A 19,732-nucleotide genomic window follows, 5' to 3' on the forward strand; every position below is an offset into this window, starting at 1 on the left:
GCGTAGTCACAGGTGGTCACAAGTGGGCATAGGTGGTCACAGGTTGTCACAGGTGGGCACAAGTGGGCACAGGTAGTCACTGGTGATCACAGGTAGTCACTGGTGATCACAGCGGGGTCATAGCATGGTCACAGGTGGTCATAGGTGGTCATAGGTGGTCACAGGTGATCATCGGTGGTCACAGCGTGGTCACAGGTGGGCACAAGTGGTCACAACAACGTAGCGTAGTTGGCATGGGGCCTTGTGCAAGGAATTAAATGTTGCCCCTTTGTGCCTGGGGTATGGGCCTTGGTGCAGTATCCCCGCCTGCAAAACGTGATTGCTATGCCTACGACAGGTGAGTCCCTTGTGTCGCATTTGTCTGAACAATAGTGCGCGATGTTTAAAAAAAAAAAAATCTTGATTTCCCAGTTCTATGCCGTTTGTGTTGTCTCAATCACGACATGAGTATCGAAACAGATTTCTTGCAAAAGAGTGCAGCCTTCATGTTAGAAAATGGGCCACGGAATTGGGTATCACAGAGCTACCTCTGAGACGCCTTCAAGTGACCTCTGATCCACACGGTAAAGAGGAGCATTTCACCAGCTACTCTGCCATTGAGAATCATGTTCCCGGTGGTACAAACAAAAATTTAAAATTTCAGAGCTGGAATTCAGCCAAAATAAAAGCAGAAATGCCATAGTCTATGCACAGTCATTGGCGACTGGGCTGAGATCATGAACTAGCTACACTTGAGAATACGGCTTGATCACAGGCGGATGATGCCTGGGTTCGAACACGGGATCTCGGCCATGTCAGCGCTTGCTGCTTTGCTAAATATCTCCTCTGTTCAACGAATATTGCCGGCGTTCCCGCAACATTTTTATTCAATGATCTCTTTGTAGGCAATGCACAACGGCCTGACCCATCTGTAATGCGGCGTGGAGCATCAATACGGGGGCTTCTCTCACAGGGGCGCGGGCCAGCGGTGATGACCGTGATTCATGGCGGTCTCTGTAAATGAGCCCTGGGGTTGTCAATATCACTGTGTAATTGGAAGCGCCGCTTGTAAAATGTGTAATAGTGCGAGGACGATGAATTAATAATTTTCCATTTAGACACCACTGCATGCATGTTAAAAAAAAAAACTAAGCCGTGTTAAAAGCTGTAGCGGCTGAATTGACTGGGATGCATTCGGGTGACGGTGATGCATCAACGCCGCCATACAATAGGAGGGGGGGGGGGGGAGTGCCATAACCTTGATGGATTAGTGTTCTGGAGATGTGACTTTAAACTACAGAGATTTTTGCTGAATCCTCTCACTGCAGGTTAATTGCCTTCCCTGAACAGTGGCCCTGCACATGCCGACTGCATACTTTTTTTCTATGTTTTCCCGTAAACAGTTTTTTCACGCACACTTCACATGGCCTGTGCTTCGTTTGCAAACGCTGAACGCAGTCGGCGTGTCTGTGTTTGTGTATGGCAGTCGAGGCCTTCGTGCATTGACGGATTGAGAAGGGCTGGGATTTATTGTTTCTTTTAATATGCGTGTGTAATATAAACCGGCCTGAGAAATTTTAATCAATTATCCAATTAATTGTTCCAGTGAAATCACATTTTAATACCAACATACTTGCGGGAACAATACTGCGCATGCTTTACATATTGCCAATCTTCATGTTTTTTTGGGGCTGCGCTTTAAATAAAAAAAACGAAACTTGATATTAATTAATCATAGTCACGACGACTAAAATCAAGAATTTTATTGAAAAAGCAACTTTAGACTTTTCCTCCATTATGTGATTTCTCCAAGACATGTTCTCTCTCTTCTTTCACCTCCCTGCACCCCCCCTGCACCCCCCTCTGCACCCCCCCCCCCCTTGCACCCACCCCTGCAGCCTCCTGCACCCTCCTGCAGCCCCCTTGCAGCTCCCCATCCTCCGATCCCATTTCCCCATCCCGTCTATTGTTCTCCCGACTGCCCGTTCACAGCCGGAGAGCGACTCTCGTTGTGTGCGTGGGCCTCCTGAAGGACGTGTTCCCTGCTGCTCTTCTTGTCCGTATTGTTGTTAAAAAGATAAATAATAGATTCATGACATTTAAAGGAATAAGACATCTATAACGACTAATTTGCATTATTTCAAACAACCGGATATTTGTGTCGGTGATTCTGCGCTGGCATTGGGTGCTCGCGCACAAATCACAATAGCAGCGCCTTGAATGGCAGTGGCTCGTGCCTGAGGACTGCGTTGAGAGAGGACAATGTGGTGGTTGCAATTTAATGAAAGCGCGTGAGCAGAAATCCTTCTCAGAAGCCTCGCGTCGGCAAAGGCAAAGCGATCGCGATCCTGATTTTCAAGCCCGAACCGGATCACCGAGTTGGACTCGTGTTGTTGTTGATGTGTTGTTGATGTGTTGTTGACGTGTTGTTGATGGCAGTGGCTGCGAGTGCGAGGGGGGTACCAGGGGGTGGTTTGTTGGGGGCAGTGGCTGGGCGGTTGGGGGGGGGGGGCTGCGACGACTTACGGTTGCGTAGCCACTGCACGTCGGGCGTGTAGCCCTTGACGGGAGGGTGCAGCACCACGGTGGTGCCCAGGCTCAGGGTGTCGCCCTCAGTGCCGAAGGACACGTTGAACGGGTCCACCAGGTGCAAGCTCAGCTTGGAGGAGGCTGCCAGGAACTCCGCCACTGTCGGGCAGCGACACAGAGGGCTCTCTTCAGAGGGCATCAATCCCAGCTGCCACGCGCATCATCAAATCACTGGCCCAGCTGCTGTACTGACATCGTATTCGGTTGCAAAGTACTCCCTTGCCAACTGCCCAAACTACATTCTTCCGACGCTTAGGCCCAGCATCAACATTTTCGTGGAGATTAAATATTAATGCTGAATTTATGACTTTGTCCTTCTCACATCTTATGAGCTAACTTATGGGAACGAAAGCTAGGTGTTTAATAAATATAATATGTGCGTGTGTGTGCGTGCATGCGGAGATCCATCTGCCAGCAGCGCCACGGGAAAGACATTTCGAGGCTGCACCATTTCCTGTTTCCTTTATCGCTGCCGTCAATATTCAGAGGCGAATCGATGCACATCCCACAGTATGTATGTACGTTGAACTTATTTTGCAGCGTATGTCGCCAACCGTGCTAATCGGAGGTGTTTATCCATCTCTGTGATGTGTTTTTGGGTTGTACTACGTGAGGCTGGGAGCAAAACGTCTGACATCATGCCAAACAACACGTGCTATGACCCAAAAAGACACGATACAGCGCCACCGCGAGAACCTTCTGATTTACTGGCTTTTGTGCCACTTTCTCTCAATTTAATTCCGACTGTGCTATGGGTGCCACGTCACAAGACAAATAATCCATTCCGAACTCTTTGCAGAGCAATGCCACCCGTCATGTTCGAGACCGGCCCACAGATGCGGATTTTACAGAACTGCCTCTGAGATCCTTTCAAGTGACATCTGTTATGCAAGTAAAGGGCAACATTTTCTCTCACCTGCTCTGTGTACGTGATTTATGTTTAATACACGATAGTCAACACAATTTGTTTCTATTTTCAGAAGCTGGGATCTAGCGAAATTAAGTTGGGGGAACCAATTTTAAAGTGATTGGTAAATCAACGAACAGCACCTAAGGGCACAATTTTTCTCACAGGCAGCTGCCTGGTTTAAAACATTCACGACCTCAGCAGCGCCAGCTCAGCACTCTGACCTTTGAGCCATCTGGGGCACCCACCGACCACGAAAACCTATGCAGTGGTTTGTGCTTAATTCTTACTGTCAAACGGCAAAAGTTTTCCAAGAGGAAACATGTCATCTCTCAATTCGCCCTTGAAACCTGTATAAAACACGCACACACAGACAACGTGAAAACATTAAGGCATAATAACAGCATAATAACTTGTAATGCATCGCACAGTCGTCGCTCTCGTAGAGAGAGAGAGAACGACTCAGATACGCGAGAAGAAGGAGGGACCACAGATAAGTGACAAGGGGGCAGCCACACGATGAGCCAGCACCAACAATCGCCCAGGCTCTGCGCTCCTCTACATAGTAAGGTGTTTTTATTCATAATAAAGGTTTTGGGTTAGATTGCGATCAAACCCAAAAAACCTTTATTATGAACAACATTGGCCGCGAAAGCCTACGAGTTAAGGTGTTTTTAGCCAATAAAGGAGCGTTTGCACGTGGGACGAAACCGGTGCACCCGGCGCAAACCCACGTGTGTGAGGGGGAAGCTCTCATCCCAAGCGCCGGTGTCATCGATGGCTACGGCCACGATCTAGATCCTAGGTGCATCGGTTGTACGTAGCCGTGCCAGGAGACTGCGCCCGCCCGCCCGCCCGGAGAGTTTGGGACTCACGCTTCACCACGAGAGACGCCACGGTGGAGCTCTGGCCCTTGGCGTTCATCGCGGTGGCGCTGTACTGCGCCGTGTCGTCGAACTCGCAGCTGAAACAAAACCACGCGGCCGTTTGGTAGTTGTGAAAGAAGAGGTAAAGGTGCAGCCCCGCAATGTCCTCCGGTGGAAAAGCCTCCACTCGAGGGAGCTCTACGGAGGGACCTCTGCAGAGGGTTTGAGGGTAACTCATCCACGCGTGGAAGAGGTGAGAGTGCCAACACTTTACCCCACCACATGCGACCCGCGAAATGACTAAATGTGGTGCACCAATTTAGAGCGGAACGTTGTTCCAAAACCGTCGTGCCGCAAGATCGAAGCGGTGACCTCTGCATTGCATGTCCAGCGCGCTAATCATTACACCGTGGCAGCTTCCTGATTTCATGAAGTTGGAGAAAAGATATTTAGAATACTGTATCCAGTATCCAGACAAATGCATTGGGTATTGTTGATAGTGGGCCACACCTGTTATCCAGAACTCTGGAGGCAGGAGTTGGTGGATCACGCAGGCTTGTGAAATTACCAACTCTTACGTGCTGAGGTGGCTATGATGTGGCAGTACAGTGAACTTCTCATAGTTAATTCATCTTTGTGGAAATTGCAGCATTATCTCTACTTATGCAGGAGTATTCTCTGCTCAGTCCGGTTTCTTCGCACACTCAAAACACTCGCTAATGGAATCGGCTTGTCATCCCAAAAACAGGATCCTGAAAAGAAAATCTTGACACTCGGTGGGGCATTCCAAAATAAACGAATTTCATTATATTCGTTATTTGTCGTCATTAATTCGTGCATCTGTGAATCCTGCATGGATGCGGTTCGTCACACGTTTGATCCCTCCTCGTAAAATGCCCTCGATGGCTTCGCTTCATCTATTTTTTCACACAGTGCCGCATCCCCTCACCTTGTTAGGACGATCACATCCCATACGGTGGCAGCAGACCACTGAAGGGCGTTATTGCCAAGGGACAGAGCAAGGCTTGCTTGGTCAGTCAAATCCATTCTGGATTTGGCTGACCCAGTAAATGTGGCTGACCCAGTAAACGTCTCCGGGTTATAGTTGTTTCAGTGAGGCCAGTGCGGTAGAACTCCTCAATATCCGTGTTGGTGCGTGGCAGAAAACATCACTGATCCTTTTGCCCTTCACGTTATGTCTTACGCTCATCCTTGGGAATAATTTGTTTGTGTATAAGCTATTCCACATATTGGGATTTGAAGAAAAAACGCAGATAATAGGAAGAATATTAGTTCTTGCATATCTCACGGCTCCTGCAGATAATAGGATTCCCAGGTAATAGGTTAACAAATAAGAGTTCTACTAAACCCACTCTACAAGGAATTGGCTGCAGTGTATCGGAGACCACTCACTTGTATATGTCCAGGGTGTGAACGCCGAACTTGTTGACAACTCGGTATTTCTCAGGCTTGAGACTGACGTCAATGGGGACCATGTTTTTATACCTAACGATGAGACACACACACACAGACAGGATTGCAATTCATTATGCATATTTTAACAAAACTACAGCACTTATGCAATGTATTTTAAAATGTGTGTTTTATATTAACAATGATGTTCCCTTTACGCTTTTGCGCATGTTGCTGGCTTGGTAATGTCTATAATGGGTAGAGTGTCACTTTCTGAGATTATCACAACATCGATTCTGGTAATGGACTTTTGACAGCACAGGCCAGGCACGGGACTCGTAGTTTTTTGTTCTGTAATGCTCGCAAATTGGGACGTATCATGCCCCAGCTAAAGTGATTGAAATAGCTTCCAGCGATGCCACACATTTCTCAGAAGTCATTAGTCACTGTCTACTAAATATGGCGTTATGTCACAGAAAAGTATCTTCCGTGGCCTCTTTAAGGAAGCTCTAGCTGACATCAGACTGAACACTTATTTTTAGTGGGAACATGAAGAATAAAATCACAGCCTAAATGTGCCTGGGGCGGAAACTTGCTTTCTTAAATTCTCTCCCATTGGAGATGTGGAAACTTGGCACAGTGACAGCCTTCACGGCGAATACGAAGCAAATTCGCCTGCTGCTTTGGCGCAACACGCTGTGATGCCGACGTTTAAAATAAATGCGATGATGAATGGTGATGAGAGCTAATACAGACCGATAATGGCGTGTGAGCGATGATGTCAAACACAATGTGAGATGATGATGATGAAAGTAATATAAGAGGAGGACAGAGGGCTAAAGAGTCAGAACACGAAGCTGACAATGCTCAGAGGTTGGGGAAGAATCTGCGCAGCCTGAGCGGACATCCACAGGGGAGATGGAGCAATCGAATCAGCTCGTGTGAAGGTGCTCCATGGATCTTTACATCCAGTACCATGAGAGACGGCGGCGGCTTGGAGAAGCCTCCATCGACAGGACGACGACGACGATGACGACACAATGAACATCATACAGAATGTCACGATCCTATTGATGACGATGATGACGACACAATAATCATACAGAATGTCACGATCCTATTGATGACGATGATGACGGCGACGATGATAATGCGCGTCAACGTTGTCAACGTCATGTCCCTCACGCTGCCACCCTGCAGCACGTGCAAGGCCATCGCTCTCGGCCCCCCTCTCCCACTGCCGCACGGGAGGGGGGGTGGCCACTCGGCGTAGATGAGCGACATTTGTTCTATCCCCCCCCCCACCGACCGTGTGTTGACGACGACGACTCACGATCAGTGCCGGATTAAGCTAGTGCGGGGCCTGTAGCATATGATGTTATAAAGGGGCTCTAACTAAAAAAAAACACACAGATATGAAAACACACACTTTTAACTTGCATAGTAAAGTAATTGTATTTTTTCACTTGCTATACAGCCAGATAACACAACAAATCGCTGACCTTAAACACCCGGTCGTTCGTAAAAGTTGAAGGCAGTATAGTACTATAGTAATAGAGCAAGTGCAGAATCACTGAACCGGAATTGATAGCTTGAACGCATTTAGCGTGGGGGCCCTTGTAGCAGCTACATATGTAGCTACTTTTGCTACGAGGCTAGTCCGGCACTGCTCGCGAGCGTGGCCGACGTGGCGCGCTCACCAGGTGACCACGGGCTCGGGCCAGCCGTGCACCGTGCTGCGGAACTGCACGCCGCTGCTCTCCCACACGGTGTGCGAGCGCAGCTTGATGGCGAACTCGGGCGCGTGCAGCTTGCTGTCCACGTTCATGCGGTGCTTGAACTGAGCCCTCTGGTGAATCTGTCGGCGGAGACGAGCGGTTGTTCGCCTGTGCACTCACGAGTCAAATCAAATCGTCCCGCGCGTTTCGCACGAGCGCCTTTGATTCGACGACTCTCGACGTCGCGGAGAATGCGAGCGACAAAATGAATAACGCGGACAACACATCTGGGATCTATATAAACAAAAAAAATACTTTTTTACTTGATGACGTGGAGGAGGCGGGCGTATTCCCTGCTTATTGATGTTCTTAGTAATTTTCTCCGCGACTATGCTACTGATGTTGTTGTCCTGTGTAGTGCAGAGTTTGACATCAAATCGAGGACATTATCTAACAAACAGAGAGAGGGTCTGTGCCTATAAACGTCCAGCAGCTCACCAGCACTGGTTCAAGCAAGACTGACTGCTGATGTGATCCGGCATGTTGAAACCAGTCCGGACTTTGCTCGCGTTTAACCAATGCTTATGAAATGATGCACTCCCAGAAGGCCGTGTGGCTGATGGGACGTGTCAGGGTCAAACACGTGAAGGCAGTGTATTGCCTGCTTGTGAGAGTCGAAGACGGCAAGTGAAGACTGAACGTCGACACCGGTCCACAGTTTGCTTATTTGAACAAATCCTGCGGGATGATATTGGCCTGGAAGTGCCATAGGCCGGGTGGCCTCAAAGGTAATTCGTATTATTGTGGACAGGCAAGCAGGGATATACTTATTTATATATATGTGTAATTGTTGTACTGCATTCTGCTTTTACTTGCTTCTTCACTCACGACATGTTCTCCTGCTCGCTCGTCGACTGGAGTAGGTGGCATGTGGCAGTGGGCACAGCCGTGGCAAGAGGCGTACTGGATGTGGTGTGCCGGGTGTGGTTATTCATGTTAACAGCGGGTGCCGCCACCCAGCCCGTAGCCTGGGGGGGGGGGCTGGAGGTGAACGAGCCCCCCATGCTGAAGGTCCAGCCCCTCCCCCCCTTGCTAAATTCTGATCGCCAAGTCGTACGATACTTGGTACAATATTTTATACAATATTCAGCACCAGTGGCAGCTGTCACTCAGCCGTTCCTCGTACACACAACGGTTGAGAGCAGACTGCACGACAGACTCAAGCAGATCGCTCGTCGTTACTCATTCTCTGTTTAAAGTTTGTTGACAACATCGGTTGCGTTGTGTGCCCCCCGACCCTTCCCCGCCCCGAGGCCACCTTTCTCTCGAGCTCCACGCGCTCCGCCTTGTAGCGCGCGCTGTCCAGCGTCGTCTGGAGGGTTTGCTGCGCCGTCTCGGAGCCTTGGGCCAGCAGGGAGCGGCGAGCCAGGTAGGACGTCGTGTCCCTCATGAGATCATCCTCCAGCTCCTGCAAGCCAAAGGTCTCGCCCCTGGTCCCACGATCACACGCGTTGGGTGGCCACCGGCCTTTTGTTAATTAAACTATATCTCACATTTCATTGTATCCGATTGTGCTATCGGCATCGTGCCTCGAGGTGATGAATCAATTCTCGCAGAGCAGTGCAACTCCGCCTGCGTTGGGGAATCGCCCGCAGAAGTGGATGTCACAGAGCTGCCTCTGAGATCCCTTCAAGTTTCTTCTGGTCCATCAGGTAGAGGGCAAAACTTCCCCTGCTGCTCTGCTTATAAGAGTAAAGTCTATTGTATGGCAGTCAAACTAATACCATAATTGTCAAAGCTGGGATTTAGGGAAATTTAGCTTAATTTAACAAGATTTGTTAGTGTTTTGCAGTAATTGGTAACTGAGCCAATGCCATCAACTCTTGAAAATGTGATTTCATCACCGGTGGCTCCTTGAATTTGAACTCAGGATCTCAGTGGCACCAGCTCAGCATTCTGACCTCTGAGCCTGGCCACATCAGAGAAACACAAACTTAATCGATTATTATCATATTCGCCATTTGGAAGAAAATAAGTGAAGACATGTGTCTTTGACCAATTGTCCAGCAATCACAACAGTCGTCGAAGAATGCTGCCTGGAATGGCTGGGCCAGGTGCACGGCATCAGAGAGAAGGGCGCAGCAGTCCTCTAAGCGCTTGTCAAAAAATGTATGAACAAGTAATAATGGAGCGTCCGCTTGAATGAGACGGAACCAAACATTGCAGAAATTTATAGCAGCTACAGGTGCAACCTGGCACAGCACGGAAACTCCAGTCGTCATACTGGGTCATTCGGATTAGTCCGTGGGGCATGAAATGTATCAAATGCCATGTGGGTTTTTTTTAAGGAGGTGTTTGAATATGAACCATGGTGGCACAGAGCAAGGAAGTCAATGCCAAGTGTGCCCCGTGACACCAACTCTGCAAAGTGGGTTTCAGCACGGTAATGACTACGCGGAATGTGTGCTGTTTGCCCTCCATTCGGCATCCTTAACCTTGACAACTTGCCGAATGGGCACAGCGATTGTGGCTAAGGACACGACAATGCCCAGCCACACAGACCGTACTGGAAATTCTGGTCACACTGTTGGGGCCTGTCGGGAGAGATGGATGAGGCCACATTTCTTCACCATATTTAACCGCAGAAGCCACTGCGCGTGCGGAGGGCAGCGTGGCAAGGTGATGGCTTGACAGAGATTAACGACAGCGGCGGGTGTTGGCTCACGGGATATGTATTGAAGACCTCCTGATTCGAGCGAGTGGAAAATTAGTCGTTCACGAACTACGTTTTGACAAGCGCAAAAAGCGCTCGGACACATGAGTGTGTGCCGTCCCTCACACGTAGATGTTAAATTAGTGTAACCTCGAACAAACAATATAGAGTGCTGAGAATAACTTTCATGAAAATACTCTTATCCCTTCGGTGATGATGAGCATGACATTCTAAACATTTTAGTTGGTTTCGTGAAGTAGTCATAGCAGTACTGTTGGTGGTGTCCTGCTGTGTGCTGCACCTGCTATGGTAGACTGGAATGACGCTGCTGCAGTAGCAGTCGTCTGCCTGCCCGTACGAGGAGTATCCGCCATATTTCCTCGCGACGTAGTCGTCTTTCGCCTCTTCCTTGATCTCGCTGAGCGTGGTGGAGGAGGTCAGTCTGCGAGGTAGAAGGGTCGTCACGTCACAGCGTTGCGAGGTCACATCGCCTCTCCGTGGTGACGATCAGCCCCGTGGGCTCTGAGCCGTGGGTAGGATTTGCGTTAATAACGCAAATGTAGTTTAACACGCAGGCTTTCGCGACCAATATCATCCATAATAGAGTTTTTTTTGGTTAGATCGCATACATATTAATGCGTCGTTAAACTCGCCACCATCCGACAAAGACAATTCATAAGGTTTGTCACGTAAACAGAACGTGCCAATTCGTCACTAGTACAGCACACGGGTGTGTTGGAGAGCCAAGCCACAACATTTACAACCTGGATTTGTATTCTTCGGATCTTTCGGTAAAGTCACGGAGATAAAAAAAAATGTAAGTAAATAAAAAAAATAACTACGACGTTTCGATCTACGTGACTTTACCGAAAGATCCAAAGAATACAAATCCAGATTGTAAATGTTGTGGCTTGGCTCTCCAACACACCGGTGTGCTGTACTAGTTACGAATTGGCATTTTCTGTTTACGTGACAAACCTTATTGTCTGTGTCAGGTGGTGGCGAGTTTAACGACACATTTATATTTACGAGATCTAACCCAAAAAAAACCTCTATTATGGATGATAACGCAATTTTTCACGGTTTCTGAATTTCCATCGCGCAGCCACACTAATTCGTGCATGCAAGTACATTTTAAAGCATATTTAATTTTTACGTTAAATTCAGTTTTTTTAGACAATTGCAAGATTTCTGCTTTGCATTCAGGTGCTCTGCACAAACACTCAGTATTTAGTGTGACCGAAGTGAACCATGACAAGCCTCTACATTCGAGTGTTGAGAGAGACGCATTAGCAGGCAGGCAAGTTTGAGGATCGTTTAAAATAGCAAGCCGTATAGCAGATTTAAACAGACAAGATATGAATGCATTTCTGTTCACGTCGCATCGATGTCGTGTGTTGCGAGCACAACATTGAAAGTGTGAGCACCTCTTATGGGAGCAATACTTCATTTATATATTTATAGATGCATATATTTCACAATTCTCTCCGCACAGTCAGATGTTGTTGCGAAAATGTCGAGGACAAATTAACCGCATTGCAACAAACAAAAAAAACGTCACTTAGCGCACCTTTAATGGGCCTGCTGGCAAATAATTTGCACATTTTTCAAATAAACCCAAGTTGGCAGCACAAAGTGGAACCGTAATGCCGCTTGACAAATTGCACGTTGTTGTAATTCTGTTTTTCGGTTCAACCTGCATGCATGTGGTGCCATATTCACGGCACAAACAAACGTAATGATAACATATAGCAATGTAATATATTTACATTTAAATATTTAATATTTGGAATAGCAAATTGCATCTCTGTGGCCATTGCACTTCTGGATGAAGGTCTAACCGCGCTGTCCCACCCTATGGGCGCTGTCCCACCCTATGGGCGCTGTCCCACCCTATGGGTGCTGTCCCACCCTATGGGCGCTGTCCCACCCAATGGGCGCTGTCCCACCCAATGGGTGCTGTCCCACCCTATGGGTGCTGTTTAACCATACTTCTCCCCGCTGGTCAGGGCGGGTTGGTGGAGTGGGCGAGCCCACCGATGTTAGCCATGGCCAGGAACCAAACTCAGATGATCAGCTTTATGGTGCAATAATGTGTGAACCATTGTGCCGCCGGAGATGGAAACATCTAAATGACATGTCATTTAAATACGTTATGTATATCTAAATTATCCACTTCATAGCAAGTGGTTATTTGTATGCGTATTACAAAAACTCCAACAATTTGTAAACTGAATGTATTTTGCCCACCTCCGATTGAGTTCCTGACTAAAGTAAAGCAACGCCGTTTGTTGAAACGCCTGCGGAGGTTTGCGTCTGCGGTGCAGTACCCGGTGTACTTGTTGCTGGACCGGGCCGCGAACGACGACTGTGCCAGCTGCGCGGAGGAGGAGGAGGACTTGCTGTGGTGCGATGCGGCAGCCGCGTAAGCTTGCGAGCTGTGATGCAGGGAGGCATCGTAGCCCGTCTTCTGCAGGAGATGCAGCGACATGTGGCCTCCCCGTGAACTCCGCTCTCTGTCCAAAGGCGCATGAGGTCAAGCAGGCAGCAACAAACAGCACCGTAACATTGGTAATAGTTACAGATCACAACCTTTCTTGAATGAGCAAGTGTATGAGACCTAAAATCCTGGTGATATTATGGAAGCGCTATATATGAAGGTGAGATATGTAGTTAGATTAGATAAATGTAGGCAAACCGAGATGTAGTGAAATACGACTATTGAGATGCAGAGAAGGTGAGAGAGATTGATTGGCATTTGTATGTTCATTATCTTCTTACGTTCATGAGGATTTGAAATGATATCTCATGCATCCATATTTTAGTCATGACTAACGGAGACCCTTGAGTGCGCTGAGCTCTGCTTGTGCCGAGTGCCGTTACAGCTCCTCGCCGACCACGCGTGTCGATGTTTCAGGTGGGGCTTGCGACAACATCACGAGCCAAAATGTTGCCCATGAAAAGTTTAAAATGTGTGGATTTTTGTTATTTAGTTTTCACGCTTGAAGTAGCCTACATCACAACAACAGCAGCAGCATCAGCAACAACCACAACAAAAAGACTGCGATCAAACGTGGCTGCACACGCCAGAGCCGATAAACCTCTCTCCAATAATTTCACAAAAGGGAATCTCTACGAGTAGAAAGCCTTTGAGGGTTTTTTTAGATATACCATTAGCGGAATAAATTATACGTCTGTCAATCGGTAAGCTGTAAAAAAAACACACCCGAAGAAGTGCTCGTTCTTGTGATACAATCGCTCACAGCCGACGTTCTTGTGACGCCTGCTGCTGCTGCTTCAATGGAGCAGGGTCAGTGGGCTGCCGTTGGACAATCGGTGCTCTGGCACGACAGTCGTGGAAGGGATCACCCAGAAATATCGATTTTTTTACAGTACTTGGAACAACAATTCAGCAAAGTTAAGACTGACCGAACGAGATTATTTTCAGGAAGCCTCAATGGAGTGGACATAAACGAGAGAAATATCGAGCACAGTTTAGCTCCAATTATCATATTTTGTTACTGGCAAATGAGGTTCCAATGGTGTAAATGCTTACCCCGAGCTCTCATACTCTGATGGTTTATTGTCCTTGAGTTGTGCGCTTTTTGGCGTCATCTGGTCCAACACCATGTGAGACTAGGTTCTAAAGAAAACTGTCTCGGGTGTGGATCAATCAATTTCAAGGACAGTGCATACATTATCAGAGTTATGTTTTTTGTTTGCATTCCGACTGCAGGTATTGTGGTCAATGCAAACATGACTCCTTGTAAAAAAAAGGTGTCAGTTTTGTTGCCAGATAAAAGGGTAAAAAAACAATTATCACAGTTTTGCTTTCAAATATTTTGTTTATTTTCTTTTGTCGAGTTCATTGTCTAGACCAGCAGTGCACGTGCTGGGGTCCGCAGGCCACCGGTGTTCCGCTAGGCCGTGGGAAGTGGTCCGTGGAAGTGTTGCAGATGCTACGACGTGTTCTCGGTGCGTGGTGGTCCACGAAAATAGTTTGAAGGTCGACAGTGGGGCGCGAGTCCAGAAACGATGGGAATGGCTTGCGGTCTGCAACAGTCGCTTCCTCGCTCAGTGATTATCTCTGAAGCCCCTTTGTGTTGTTGCCTCGAGATGCAGCGCTGCACGGGAGGCGCGGTGTGCATCGCACATGATGACATTCATATATAAACGAGATACAAGTGTAGTTCATGGACACGACGATGTGACGGCCTGCTCTGTGGGAATTAATTACGGATAAGCGCGATTAGCAGTTCCACATACATATAATCTGTCTCGTTGTGTTGGGAGAGAAAATTGCATATGGCCCAAACGGAACGCCAGTGGCACACTGAGACGCATTCGCTGATAGGGCGCCGTGGCTACTACATTGTCGATGCACTCGCTGCTGTCATGTGTACATGGTGACAGCAGCGAGTGCCCTGCTCGGCACCAGGCTGCTCAAATAGCCGGCTACATTTCATTGTCAGCACGAGTGGCTGGGAGGAACCCAGTGCTGAGTGTTGTTACCTCTGCACCAGTTTTGAATGTATATCTTGAGCATGCAATGATGCCACTAGTATAAGAGTGGGTTGATTATTACTGCAGTGTTATTATACACTCCAGTGTATAATCATGCGATTGTTTTGGAAACTTTAAATTTTTCTAAGTTCTGTGCAGTGCTCTTTTTAATTGTTCTTCTTAATTCCATTCGAGCTTCGGGACGTCTTATATATTTGTGTGATACCAAGTAAGAGATGTTGGTCATGATGATTTGCTTTGCAGCCAAGCAGTGCAACTTTCCCAAAGCATGATTATATTGTTAGAGTCTACCATTACAAACCTCCAATGGGAACCGGATACAGCAGCATAGGGCTCACTGTGCCACTTCACTGGGCGATTGACCTCTGATACATTTCTGCTTAAAAATATTTTGGTAGGGCCCACACCGTGACAATTTGATGAATAGTTTCCATGCAGGGTCACGATTCAATACTATAATCAAGTTTCACCCTTATTAACCTTGTGGTGAATATAACGGCCTCTAGTGGCTGTAGGGATCACGTGAATCGTTTACACACACCCACATAACGGTATACACATTTTTTTAAAAACATGAATTATTACACAAGCAATTGCGTGCATGCGTCGTTCCTCTTATACATTGTTCGTTCTTACTTTACCAACCATTGCACTCTGGAAAACAACAACCACCCACACTTTATAAATACAGCGCAGGCAAAGCAGTCATCTCACTTGCAACATTGCCATTTTTACTTTCATTACAAAGTGTCTGACAGACAGCCCTTGGCCGTATCACTGTTATCAGTGGGCTGACGGCAAAAGATGATGTAGGGTTATGCAGATGCTTGCTCGCAGAAAGTCAAAGTGATTTCCTGCTCAAATGAGCATTGAGTCGATGCTCAACTCCCTTTTACAGCCCTGAGTGAGCGGTGGAAATTCCACATTCCTCTGACAGCTGAGAGTCTCTCCATCGGACAACCACCGTTGACTTTCCCACAAAGTGGTACTTATTTTACCTACCCCAAGCGATGGGGGTGGGGGGGGGTTGAGACAACTCGCCAACAAGGATTGGAACTCGCAACCTTCCGATCTCGAGCCGCCTCGCCCTAGCGCCGAGCCAAGCGGGCCTGCAGCAGACGGTGTCACGGCGCACGGAAACTAACCCAAAGCAAGTCCCGGAGGAGAGGCCGCTGAGCCGCACAGCTCATTTTACCTTTGCAGTGCCTTGAGTTCGCCCGCGACGATGCCGGACGTGGAGGAGTGAGGAAGAGAGAGAGGCTTGTTTGGTGGCAGCTCTCAGACGCACGTCCCCGCTCTCTACCCCACGACGGGCTGAGTCGCACGGAGACTCGGGACCAAAAATAGCCCCCAGAGACTGCATTTAAACCACCCTCCTCGTATCCATTTATGGCCTGGCTATAAATATCAAGTAAATCAAACGTTCAAAAAAACTGAATGTAAACTCAGCAAGAGATGACGTGTGGCGTTCTCGTTGAAAAGAGTTTTTGTAAAATTGTAAGTGCGGATTTAAGGAAGACAGAAAAACGTAAAGCAGTCAGAACTGCACACGAATGTATTTTTGTATTTACAACGCTGACAGGGCGATGCCACCCGCTGTGGCTGTTATGCTTGGGAAGCCTGCAAAGCTTGTCCGTCTACTTGAACATTTTCATTGCAAATCAAATATTTTTTGTTGTTGCAATAACTGCAAGTTTACTTCTTTTTTGAAACAATGTTCAACTACTGTATATGTACAATTATAAAAGTGCGGCCCTGGAATTGCTTACTGACGCCACGGCTGCTGGAAAAAGCCTCCACTGGCAGGGTCTCTCTAGAGCATCTCTAGATGGCACTTGGCCTACTCTTCCACGCTGGCCAGACGTCTTGGAAGAGGTGGGAGTACACACACTTTACCCCGCCGCACAAAACCTCGCGCACGACTAACTGTGTAACTAAGTCTCTCAACCATTATATATGAGCAGCACGCATTGATTCTCGATAAAGGGCTCACAAAGTGAAGGGGCATTGTTTCTTGTACAGTATATCAAAAAGGGATGGAGATTAGAGCGATGTGCGGCAAGGGTCACCTTGTTTGTTGTTGTGCGCATTTGTCAACACGCTGGGCCCGCATGGAGCGTGCCTCGTGTACGTCTCTTTAACAATGGAGGTTTAAAAATATCCAAACTCAAGTGACTCATTCTCCCGACGGAGGACTCGATGCTCGCCGTGCCGACGAAAGCAACAGCGGCACAGAAGCCAGCTGCTGCACGACCGGCACTTTACCCTTGGCCGTGGCAAGGAGCCCCACACACACACACACCTCCCCCTGACAGTGATGTAGAGGCACCTGCTGTGCTGCCGTACACACCTGCAACAGAGACACCGCCACCTACCCCGATTCTACTCGCAGATATTGGGGAAAGTGTTGTCAGCGTGCAGCTGGCAAGGGTAGCAACGAATACCAGATAGGGTGGCGCTCATTACAGACAAATTGCCCGCCACCAATGAACCGCGATACCTCGATGCTGATCTCGCCAGCAAGGAGCAGGAACCAAGGCCGTAGCCATGGAGTCAATATTGGGGGGGACCAAATCTTCTAGGGTGTCTGGGGGTCCCAACCCAGAAAAATATCTACATTTGAAAACTAATTTCCTGCCTAAAATAAAAATAAATTACACTAACACATGGGATGGACTTTTATAGATTTTTTACAATAATGTCTAATAGTGTATTGTATTACATTGCTCTGTTTTTACTTTTTTACCATTTCTTGTTTCATTGTATGTAATGTACAACCATAACCACAATCATATAAACAGAAATCTATGCATTGCTTTACATGAAGACAAGTCCAGATATTGTGACCAAGGTTTAGCAAATAGTTGTTTTTATTTACATAGCATAGCATTTTTTTAATAGCAATATATTGGGAGGGGACATTTTGAGCATATTTGAATATTGGGGGGGATGTCCCCCCCAATATTCAAATATGCTCAATTTTTTATTACAACTTCTGTGGTGTATGGCTGGGATCGACTCTGGGTCATAGGTCGGTGTGTACTCGTTACGTCCATCACTGGGAGCTTATTGGGGGGCCCTAAAGCAGAAATAAATGTTGACGGGACTCTTTCCTTACAATTGAAAACATCCTGGTGCGATGACAGAAGAGATATAAACAAGCGACGCAGTGTAGACGTAGTAACAAGAGAGAAATGTAGACAATAGAGATGAGGGAAGATATATGCAGACAAGGTACAGTTGAGAGAGATTGTGCGTGTATGTTAATTAGCTTGTTATGGATTTGAATATGGGCTGAGATTTGAGGTGCACCTATTTTTGCCATCAATCTGGGTCCCTTTTGCGCAGCTCAGAGCCCTGCTCTGCTTCTTGGTTCGATTACGCCGAGCGCCGCGCATTGCTGCGTGCACTCACGCGATCTACACAACTCCCTCCAGCAGAGCTGCAAAGTTATTCACAGAAATTGGGTCGAGATGTGTCCAAAGCAGATCGATGTTGTGCCATCGCACGGAAACAATTTATTATTACTTTTTTTTATATAACGGGCTGAGGGTCGGCGGAGAGTAAGGTAAGGTCACGAGCTGTGATTAGCGCCCTGACTTTTAGAAAGGAATGGCCCAGAGGAGGTGCCACTGGGGGGGCGGAACCCCAGATGACTGCCAGGGTATTAATAGCACTGCCGGGAGAGACTGTGGGCATAGCTGTAGATATTATTACTGCAGGCAGCGTCATGCGTACATAAAGTGGTATTGGATGTTGCTTCGCCACCCCTTGTCTTTGTGGCCATACCTACATATAGTACAAAGGTATAAAGGGTGAAGGTGCAGCCCTGTACATTTTTGCTCATGCCACTGCTGGCAGAAGGCCTCCCCGAGGAGCTCTAGAGAGCTGCTCTGGGCAACTTTACACCGCTGATTGCCAAACATTGGTGTAACCGTTCATACTGCTGCTGGTTGTCAATAAGCGTCTTTCCATGCCGTGTGGGTCGTGCGGCTTTTTGGACCACGCTGCTCGGTTGCAGCTTGGGGAAGAGAAGAGGGCCAGGACCATGTTAGCCATGGCAGTTCATCAAACCGTGACCGATTACCAGGATCAAAGTTCAGTGTGTGATCCCTGTGCCGTCACTTGACCCCAACCCTATAAACTATTATGGTGCCCAAATAAGCCACGCTTATCCATTGGTTCTCACTTCATGTTTAGAATAACGACGTTTATTCATCCAGGAAAGCCTCGCGAGTTTCAAAGCACTTTTCAGGAAGGTCCTGCCTTGGAATATTTGGCCAATTCCATTAATGAATGATGGGCAGGACCCACTTTCTCTTAAATATTCCTGCCATCCTACTGTCCACATTATTCAGACCTATTAACTTGCATGTAGCCCAACGTGTAATTTATTCCATGAGTATAAATAGTAAAAATTGTAAAGGCTTTGTAACCAGTGGTCGTAACTACCTGGTTCGTGTTGGTCAGGGTCTTCCAAGACAACTGCTCTGACATATCCGTTGTAGTGTAACAGGCAGCGGCTTCACACTGTGTGGGTTCAGGGGTTGGCAACCAAAATTAACAACAGGAGACCTTTTTTTAAGTTAGGTGAAAACAAACCTCAATATTTCAAGAGCCGCAATGCATGTGAATACAAGAACGACCCTTAATAAATGTCACGAAACAGTCCTTCAAGAGCAACATGCGGCTCCGAAGCTACACGCTGCCGACCCGTGATGGTTTATTGTTGCCTGTAATCAATCTTGATCACCTTGTCACGCAACTCAAAGTGAAAAATTCGGGCTTAAGGCTCAAACTTAGAGCTGTCAAACATTCTGGTTTGGCGGATACAATCCTGGTGGTTTACCAAAGGCTCCTCCCGTGTCCCACCCCCACCCAAAAGCAATTGCAAAAATCAGGATTTTGCACCTGGTTTACAATGTTGTGGGCTTTATTCTCGAATCACGATGCAGACAACGGGATGGAGTCGGTAGGGCCAGCGTCAGAGAAAGTGGAGTTCACGCCCAGTGTGCGCGGGTAT

General features: G+C 47.5%; 1 protein-coding gene across 1 annotated transcript in view; it reads right to left on the minus strand.

Annotated features, from left to right (window-relative positions):
- The window catches only part of MYOM1 (myomesin 1), a 38,313-nt gene extending 22,315 nt beyond the window's left edge, over positions 1–15,998 (minus strand). The window contains exons 1-9 of the mRNA XM_078866544.1: positions 15,905–15,998; positions 12,516–12,701; positions 10,487–10,627; positions 8,791–8,962; positions 7,455–7,612; positions 5,755–5,847; positions 4,351–4,439; positions 3,766–3,825; positions 2,506–2,667 (exon numbers count right to left, since the gene is read on the minus strand). Of these exons, the coding sequence (XP_078722670.1) occupies positions 2,506–2,667; positions 3,766–3,825; positions 4,351–4,439; positions 5,755–5,847; positions 7,455–7,612; positions 8,791–8,962; positions 10,487–10,627; positions 12,516–12,676 (1,036 nt within the window). The 5' untranslated portion in view covers positions 12,677–12,701; positions 15,905–15,998. The remainder of the gene's footprint in view (positions 1–2,505; positions 2,668–3,765; positions 3,826–4,350; positions 4,440–5,754; positions 5,848–7,454; positions 7,613–8,790; positions 8,963–10,486; positions 10,628–12,515; positions 12,702–15,904) is intronic.
- Between the last annotated feature and the right edge of the window lie 3,734 nt (positions 15,999–19,732).

This window comes from Lampetra fluviatilis, chromosome 2 (genome assembly GCF_964198595.1).
Source record: "Lampetra fluviatilis chromosome 2, kcLamFluv1.1, whole genome shotgun sequence".
Lineage (NCBI taxonomy): Eukaryota > Metazoa > Chordata > Hyperoartia > Petromyzontiformes > Petromyzontidae > Lampetra > Lampetra fluviatilis.